Source organism: Raphanus sativus, unplaced genomic scaffold (genome assembly GCF_000801105.2).
Source record: "Raphanus sativus cultivar WK10039 unplaced genomic scaffold, ASM80110v3 Scaffold3841, whole genome shotgun sequence".
NCBI lineage: Eukaryota > Viridiplantae > Streptophyta > Magnoliopsida > Brassicales > Brassicaceae > Raphanus > Raphanus sativus.
The window spans coordinates 1-9551 of NW_026619145.1; the positions used below are offsets into that span (position 1 = coordinate 1).

The 9551-nt window shown below is 50.5% G+C and overlaps 2 protein-coding genes across 2 annotated transcripts; one reads left to right on the forward strand and one right to left on the reverse strand.

Moving 5' to 3' along the window:
* Positions 1-2703: 2703 nt before the first annotated feature.
* On the forward strand, positions 2704-5921 carry LOC130506970 (uncharacterized). Its single transcript, XM_057001663.1, has 2 exons — positions 2704-5714; positions 5783-5921. The coding sequence occupies exons 1-2, from the start codon at positions 2704-2706 to the stop codon at positions 5919-5921; spliced, it is 3150 nt and encodes a 1049-aa protein (XP_056857643.1).
* On the reverse strand, positions 5638-8725 carry LOC108835723 (uncharacterized). Its single transcript, XM_057001662.1, has 3 exons — positions 6730-8725; positions 6524-6658; positions 5638-6430 (listed from the first exon to the last, which is right to left on the reverse strand). The coding sequence occupies exons 1-3, from the start codon at positions 7001-7003 to the stop codon at positions 6000-6002; spliced, it is 840 nt and encodes a 279-aa protein (XP_056857642.1). The 5' UTR covers positions 7004-8725; the 3' UTR covers positions 5638-5999.
* Positions 8726-9551: the final 826 nt, after the last annotated feature.

Sequence of the window (9551 nt, forward strand, 5' to 3'; positions counted from 1 at the left end):
ACAATCATGGTAACGTACAACACAAGCCAACCAATTTAACCACATTCCCAACACAAATCAGACCCACATAGAGACTAGTGTGCAACACACCGTCCACCGTTGTGAGTGAACTTATCCACTGCATTTGGAGTATAAAGCCTGTTCGGACATATGTGTTGGAGATGAATTTAACATCCCTCTACAAGGCCCATCGAACAACAGCTTTCGGCCCATCAACATAAAAATCCCTCTTTTGAGATTGGTTTGATCGATCGCTCGAACCGGACGACCGATCGACCGGTTAAGCTCATTTAGGCTCAATACGCCATCGCTTGGCTAGGAAGCCCACGAACACAAATTCAGGCCCAAAGTCTCTAGGGCGAACGAGTCCTAGGGCAAACGAAGTGCAGAGGAACGAGAACTATAAAAGGAGGTCGAAGGGGAAAGAGAAAGGGATCCGAAATACACTTTAGAGCACTGACGGCAAGATTAGGGTTTACCAACCAATCGATCTACCTTGTGTTCTTGCCGGCGCTTTCAGCAAAGCTCCGGCCTTTTCTTTCTTTCGTTTCACCTCCTTGTAGTCCGTTCGAACTCATTCACTAATCAATAAAACGTCTTCGTAAGACCCACAAAACCGAATCCTCTTTACTTTCAGTCGATCAACAAACTCGGATTCAACAGTTGGCGCCCACCGTGGGGCTTACAAAGGAACGTTTGCAAGGTTAGTATGAGCTCTGAAAACACACCCATGGCGTTAGAAGGGGGAGCCGCCGCCGATACGCCGGTCGCCGCAACGCCGTCCGTTCCCGAGATGCTGCAGGCCATCATGGCACGCTTCGTTCAACAAGAGGAAACAAACAAAGCTACGAACGAACGTCTCGCTGCACTCGCCGCCGCTTTCGGAACCCTAGATGGCGAAGGTAACGAAGCAGAAACCGCCAGACGACGGTTGTTCGCCACCACGAACCCTAACCCTAACCCTGATGAACCAACCGACGACGCACTTCCGACGCACGTCGACACCACGCAACCGACTGACGGCTCCGACTCTCTTACAAGCCGTCAGATCGCCGACTTGCAACTCTCCTTAAGGGATATCCACTCCAAGATCTACCACGTCAAGACGTCGGCTCCAGAGATCGAACGCGTTCTCGCCTCCACCCAGCGGAACCCTTTCACCAAGCGAATAACAAACGTCAAAATCAAGAAGGCGGAAAAGCTTCGCATCCCCCCGTACACCGGTGTCACAGATCCCACCGATCACATGACAGCTTTTAACATAGCTATGGGTCGGAACCATTTCTCTGACGAAGAGAGAAACGCTGGTCTCTGCCAACTTTTTGTCGAGAGTCTGTCCGGACCGGCCCTCAGCTGGTTCTCCCACCTGAAGGAGCATTCGATCGACAGTTTTCACGATCTATCCGCGTCTTTCCTCAAGAACTATATCATGTGGACGCGTCAAGGCACATCGATGGCTGATTTGTGGAAACTATCTCAATCGTCAACCGACAGCCTCAAGGATTTCTTGGAGAAGTTCAAAGAAGCACTGTCCAAAGTTCCCGTACCGGATCAAACAGCCGTCGAAGCCCTAACCAACTCCCTATGGATCAACTCCAGGTTCAGGGACTACCTCTACGAGCATCCAGATATCACCATCGAAGACGCCCTGCACAACTCAAAAAACTTCATCAGGCTAGAGGAAGACAAACGAGCTTTCAGCGCCAAGCAGCAAGCTCTGAAGCAAGCAGTGGCCAAGACGACGGATGCCCACGAACCGCGACAGCACGCACCCTACAACAAAAACGACAGGAGAAAGGGGATCATTTCTGCAGTCGGAGAGAGCGACCAATCGGGCACACCGGCCGCCGTACGGGAACCGGGATGGAACGTATGGGAGCGTGACACCGAAAACAAAACGCAACAGCCTCGAAGTTCCTCCTCCGCCAATCCGAAGAGCTCTTCCGTCAGAGATTTGAGCAAGTACTGCGAATATCATGAAATGAAAGGTCATGATACTAAGGAGTGCAGGCATCTCTATGAGGCCTGGCTTGCATCTACCAGCGAAAGTCGCGCGAAGTCCGATCCCTCCAAGCAGAAGACAGCAAAAAACAACAAGAGCTAGAGTAAAAGCAGGGACAAAAAGAAAAAGTCCCAAGGGAAGAAGACAGAGGATTCTTCCCCGAACGATGACGCCGACGAATCGCAACAAGACGATGACTCTACTTCCGACGAAGATAAACCGAAATCTCGCCGGAAGATCTTCACGATCCGACCGACGCCGTCCCTAACTCCTTCAACGACGGATATACTGAAACCAGACCTGCGACATTCGCTCACTCCGAGAACGGTTCAACCGATCGACAGCCTCGCATCCACCGATAGTACTCTTATGGAAATCGACGCTGAAGAAAAGCGAGGTGACGATTCGGCGAGGAAGCTCAATGCATCCGACGCTCGGCACGTGCTGAATTCCAAGCGAAAGGAGCACCTTTTTCGCCAAGACAAACTGAAGAGGTCGAGCGGTCAGTTCGACGAGGGAGAAACGATCGATCTCCGCGCCAAGCTTAACTCGAAGTTCTCAGACCTTCGCGAAAAACTCAAGCGGAACAAGACTGATCGTTCCACAGCCGAACCAGAGCCAGTCATCTCTATCAACACAAACCTCACGATTTGCGCACTCGGCTCAATTCTCTCCGGGCCGAACGAACGGTGACACCATCGATGGAGCTTCACGAGCAATCGCATCGATTGAACGTTATCATAGGAGGGTCCCCTCCCTGCAATGAGTCCGTCCGATCGGTGAAAGAATTTCGTCGGAAGGCAATCACCGCCAAACGCTGGCCCGCCACCCCAAAGACTAGCCCCCAAATTACTTTTTCAGCCGAAGATACCGTGGGCATCCATATGCCTCACAATGATTCACTCCTCATCGACATCGGAATCAGCGACTGCACTGTAACCAAAGTCTTGATAGATACTGGCAGTTCAGTCGATCTCATCTTCAAGAGCACGCTTGTCAAAATGGGAGTGAGCCTCAACGAAATGAAGCCTTCAGTGCGAACACTAACGGGATTTAACGGATCGTCCGAGACTATGCTTGGAACTATACGCCTGCGCGTATACGCTGAAGGCGTTGCAAGAAATGTCAAGTTCTCAGTCATTGACGTTCGCGCTCCTTATAACGCTATCCTTGGCACGCCCTGGCTCCATTCCATGAAAGCCATTCCTTCTACTTATCACCAGTGCATCAAATTTCCCGGTAACGATGGACGAATTATCACCCTTCGTGGCGATCAAGCAGCGGCTCGTGACCTACTCGTCGTCGACGTGAAACATCAGAAGGCGACTTCTCACGTTAACACAGTCGCAAAACCAATCCAGAAGATCTATCCCTTGAGGGACGAAATTCTCGAGATAGTCATCGACGATACTGACAAAGCCAAAACCGTCCACATTGGAGCCTACCTTCCCGACGAGATGAAAGACAAGCTCATCTCATTTCTCAAAGATAACGTCTCCACCTTTGCTTGGTCAACAGCCGACATGAAAGGGATCGACCATACCATCACGACGCACGAGCTCAACGTCGATCCCACTTTCAAACCGATTCGTCAAAAGCGGCGCAAACTCGGACCCGACCGATCGAAAGCCGTTAATGAGGAAGTCGAGCGATTGTTAGGGGCAGGATCGATCACCGAAGTGAAATATCCCGAATGGCTGGCAAATCCAGTCGTCAAGAAAAAGAATGGCAAATGGAGGGTCTGCGTCGATTTCACTGACCTGAACAAAGCTTGTCCGAAAGACAGCTTCCCTCTCCCTCACATCGATCGCCTCGTCGAATCAACATCTGGAAACGAGTTGTTGACATTTATGGATGCGTTCTCTGGTTATAACCAGATAATGATGCATCCAGATGATCGAGAGAAGACGGCCTTCATCACTGACCGCGGTATATATTGCTACAAGGTAATGCCATTCGGCCTGAAGAATGCTGGTGCGACATATCAGCGTCTCGTCAACAGGATGTTTGCCGATCGTTTGGGAGTCACAATGGAGGTCTACATTGATGACATGTTGGTCAAATCACCGAAGGCAGCCGATCATATCGATCACCTCAAAGACTGTTTCCTCATCTTGAACGAGTACGGTATGAAACTCAACCCAGCGAAGTGCACATTCGGAGTCACGTCCGGCGAATTCTTAGGTTACATAGTCACTCAAAGGGGAATCGAAGCAAACCCAAAGCAGATATCCGCCATCCTTGATATCCCCAGTCCCAAGAACAGCCGTGAGGTGCAACGATTGACCGGTCGCATTGCAGCACTCAACCGGTTTATCTCCCGATCAACCGATAAGTGCCTTCCGTTTTACGATCTGCTGCGCGGCAACAAGAAATTCATCTGGGACGAGCGTTGTGAGGAAGCGTTCGATCAGCTCAAACGCTATCTCACAACACCACCGGTACTAGCAAAGCCAGATAAAGGTGACACGCTATACCTTTACATCGCAGTATCCAATGCGGCCGTTAGTAGCGTACTCGTCAAAGAAGATCGGGGGGAGCAACGACCGATATTCTATATCAGCCAACGCATGACCGACGCCGAAACACGTTATTCGACGCTCGAAAAAATGGCATTCGCTGTCAGAACTTCAACACGCAAGTTGAGGCCATACTTCCAGTCTCATTCGATCGTCGTCCTCACCAACTTCCCGCTACGAACCATCATGCAGAATGCCAACCACTCTGGCAGACTCTCGAAGTGGGCTATTGAACTCAGCGAATACGATGTTACGTTCCAAAACAGACCAGCCGCCAAATCACAAGTTCTAGCCGATTTCCTCATCGAGTTAACACCTGAACTTGAGCAAGACCTCAAGCTACCGAGCGACGACTGGATCTTGCATGTCGACGGATCGTCTTCCATCAAAGGCTCCGGGGTTGGCGTCCATCTCCAATCTCCAACCGGAGAACTGCTTCGGCAATCTTTCCGACTCGGCTTCAAAGCATCCAACAATGAAGCTGAGTACGAAGCTCAAATCGCCGGTCTACGTTTAGCACGAGCTGTCCAAGCGAAACGCATTCATGCGTACTGTGACTCTCAGTTGGTCGCGAATCAGTTTAGTGGCGACTACGACGCCAAGAACGAACGAATGGACGCTTACCTCAAAGTCGTCCAAGACCTCACCAGGGAGTTCGAGTCTTTCAAACTTACGAGAATTCCCCGTGGTGAAAACGTTTGCGCAGACGCGCTAGCAGCGCTCGGAAGCAGCCCAGCTGATCAAGTCAAGCGGACTATACCGATCCAACACATCGACAAACCAAGCATCACATTATCTCATGACGCGGACGAACATGTAGCAGCGATCGATGCACCAACCGCCATGGATACCAGTGAGTCGATCGATCAACCTGATGATTCACCTCCTGACTGGCGAATCCCATTCATTCGATATCTATCCAACGGAGAGGTCCCGGAAAACAAGTGGGAAGCCCGCCGTTTGAAAGCTAAGTGTGCGAACTACGTTCTCATTGACGGGCGGTTACATCGATGGACTTCCGCCAAAGTTCTTCTCACATGTCTTAATACAGAGGAGGCAGCATTGGCGATGGCAGAAACTCACGAAGGAGGAGCTGGAAACCATTCAGGCGGCCGTTCTTTAGCTCTTAAAGTTAAGAAAGATGGATTCTACTTGCCGACAATGATCGCCGACTGCGACAATTACGCACGTCGGTGTGATAAGTGCCAACGACACGCATCAGACATACACTGTCCGACCGAACTGCTGCAAACCTCTACAGCTCCATACCCGTTCATGCGTTGGGCGATGGATCTTGTCGGACCGATGCCAAGCTCCAGACAACGAAAATACATCCTAATCATGACGGATTATTTCACCAAGTGGGTAGAAGCGAAGGCGCTCGTCAACATCACCGATAAAGAAGTGCAAAACTTCGTGTGGAAGAACATCATCTGTCGGCATGGTCTTCCCTACGAAATCGTCACCGACAACGGTTCTCAGTTCATCTCAGGAGACTTTCGTGGCTTTTTGGAACGATGGGGGATTCGCTTGAACACATCAACGCCCAGAAATCCACAAAGCAACGGCCAAGCAGAAGCCACCAACAAGACGATCATCGCGGGAATTAAGAAACGCCTCGATCTCAAGAAGGGACACTGGGCGGACGAGCTCGATGGAGTACTCTGCCCGTCGTTTGCACCCTCGACCAGCGGATCGGTAGAAACAGTCGTCGTCACTCCTACCAGCGACCCCTGAAGCTCAGCTTCCTTCTTCTCGGGCACAGACGTAGAACCAAAGCTCTTCCCCCTCAATTGGGCGCGAAGAATCTCACCGTAACTTGGGCACGCTTTCGGAGCCTTCCCCATAAGTGGAAGCTTTAGCCTTTTTCCGGGTCCTACCAAGCACGGAACGTCCATCGACCAATCAGCTAATAAAAAAAAAAAAAAGAAGAGCAAAGACAGTCAGCGTCGGAGACAGAGAAACAGAAATAAAGTAATTGTGTGAAGCAACGGAAACGAACCTCTTGCGATACGTTCGCGCTGGCGATCGACCCTTTGACGATCGAAGCTCGCCCATTCTTGCTCCTCAAGCACCATGACCTTTAGAAGATCGTTCCAGAAATCATCCTGAGGACTGGCGATGTTCGGGTGAGCAACTGCAAAATCAAGAAAGATACAAAGTTAGAACTCATACCGAGACTTCAATATCTCAGTATCAACTTATTACCAATTTTGGGATTCCACAAAACACGAGAGCTTTCGGTTGGAGGAACTTCAAAGGCAGCACCGTTAGCTCTGACATAAAAATACGAGCGTTGCCAAGACTTCGTCCCAGGATGACCAGTCAAGACGTTAACCCCGGTGCGCATCTGCATCGATAGAAAACCGTGCGGTTTCGGTTGTGGCTGCGTCAACTCTTCGAAAATACGGACAGACATCGACACATCGATCTCTGCAGCCATTACCATCAGTGCGACAGCGATCCTCACGATCCCAACCATCAGCTGAGTTAAAGCTATATCCCGGCGCGCGCAGTAAGAAGTGACCAAGCGTGGGATCGGGAACCACAGCTTCTAATCTTTCTGGAAGAACGACTCATAAACGCAACAATAACCCATTGGTGGAGCCCAAGGACGCTGGTCGGGCTGCGGGATGATAAACTCAACACCACGCGCTCGACATTCTCTCAACAGTGAAGACACACTCTTGAAAGTTGATTCGGTCGGCCGAACGTCATCCCAGACCTGTCCCTCCACCACCGATGGCCGAGCCAACTCCGGGGACAAATCACGGAGCTGTGCGATCGCTCCTTCAAGACCACTGCAAACGAATGGAGTCAATCGACAAATCTTTTCATTAGAAGCGCTCGAACGACCGCCGATATCTCTACCTGAGATCCCGTAACTCGCAACGGACTCGTTTCCTCCAATCTCCATCCTCACAGCAGCTCTCCCAACCTTCCCGCCGGATACGAGACCGTCGACCGACGAACAGACTCCGCTCCCACCACCTTGGGCGAAATCCTCAGCGCCAAGGATCCGATCGAAGCCTCGGATCTCAACGCCGATCGATGGCTTGGGATCACAAGGATGGTCCCTCTCGTCGATCTGAACCTCCCCATCTCTCTCGGACTCGGATGATTCCGATCGATCCGATACCATCGCCCACACACCGATCGATTTCGAGCTAGTGCGAACGCCCGAAGACAAAAAAAAAAAAAAAAAAATCGAAGAAGGAGCAAGAAGGGGGCGATCGCCGCGAGGAGCCCTAGGGCGAAAAGGAAAGAAAAAGAAGAGGAGAAAGAGAAAGGGAGGGGGAAAGTGAAGAAAAAAAAGAAAAAAAAAACAAGAGCTCCCCTATTTATAGTAAAAGACCTGCGCCCCGAGAGTGGATCAACCATTTTGTCCGACGGACAAATGAAGAAACCCGGTTTAGATCGGTTTACAGCGATTGGATATTTAAATTCAGACGTCGAACCGGAATCATCTCTCTCAATCCCAATGTGAAACCGGTTAGACCGTTCTTTGGTTGGGCGAATAGCGGATCGATCAACGCACGAAGGCAGCTCGTTCGAAAAGAAAACCAAAGACGACCGATCGAAGTTTAACAAGCGCCGCAACAACTATCGATCGGTCAGCACGCACCTCCGCACGACGAGAAGACCGATCGGTCACCGGGAACCAGATACGACGGCCGTTTTCTATGGGATGGGACTGATCGATCGCCCTGAACTCCGAACACCGATCTGGCGGATCGATCGACGCACGAAGGCAGCTCGTTCGAAAAGAAAACCAAAGACGACCGATCAAAGTTTAACAAGCGCCGCAACAACTATCGATCGGTCAGCACGCACCTCCGCACGACAAGAAGACCGATCGGTCACCGGGAACCAGATACGACGGCCGTTTTCTATGGGATGGGATCGATCGATCGACTCCAGCACACGACGTCCTGCCGCACGACCGACTGATCGATCGCCCTGAACTCCAAACGCCGATCGGCCACTCCTTTGTAAATGGTTAGTCACCGAAGTCAAAAGAACGAAACGCACTCTAAAAACGAACCAGCGTCGAACCTGTTATTCTCAGAACCAGAACCTTACTACCCATCGCGCGACATTTACCACATCTCACCAATGGAGTGGGGGGGGGGCTTACTGTTGGAGACGGATTTAACATCCCTCCACAAGGCCCATCGAACAACAGCTTTCGGCCCATCAACATCAAGACCCATCTTTTTGAGATTGTTCGATTGATTAAATCGATCGATTAGACCAGATGACCGATCGATCGGTTAGACTTACTGTGGCTCAATACGCCATCGTTGGTCGCGAAGCCCATCGAACATGGATTCAGGCCCAAAGTCTCTAGGGCGAACGAGTCCTAGGGCAAACGAAGTGCAGGGGAACGAGAACTATAAAAAGAGGTCGAAGGGGAAAGAGAAAGGGATCCGAAATACACTTTAGAGCACTGACGGCAAGATTAGGGTTTACCAACCAATCGATCTACCTTGTGTTCTTGCCGGCGCTTTTCAGCAAAGCTCCGGCCTTTTCTTTCTTTCGTTTCACCTCCTTGTAGTCCGTTCGAACTCATTCACTAATCAATAAAACGTCTTCGTAAGACCCACAAAACCGAATCCTCTTTACTTTCAGTCGATCAACAAACTCGGATTCAACAGCATCCTCGTCACGACAGCAAAGACCAAGAACAGCAACATCATCGAGACGTCACGCTTCTCATGTCCTTTTCGATACCCAAGCTGAAAGAGACAGAGCATCGCTTCCATATATGCCTTCTTCACCGTCTTCTCCCTCTTCTTCTAAAGACAGAAACTACCAAACTCATGTTCCATCCTGCGCACTTGATGAACTTTGCAGTCAGGTAGATGAAGAGAGTAGCTTAAACAGAAGCACCATCGCGTAGATCAGAGACGGTATTACTAGGTCGAGGGAGGTTGGGCGTCCGTGTACGAAACTAACGAAGTTTAACTTTTCCGCCCAATGTGAGAAGATACCGAAGAAAAACAAAAGACAAAAGGGAAGGAAGAAAA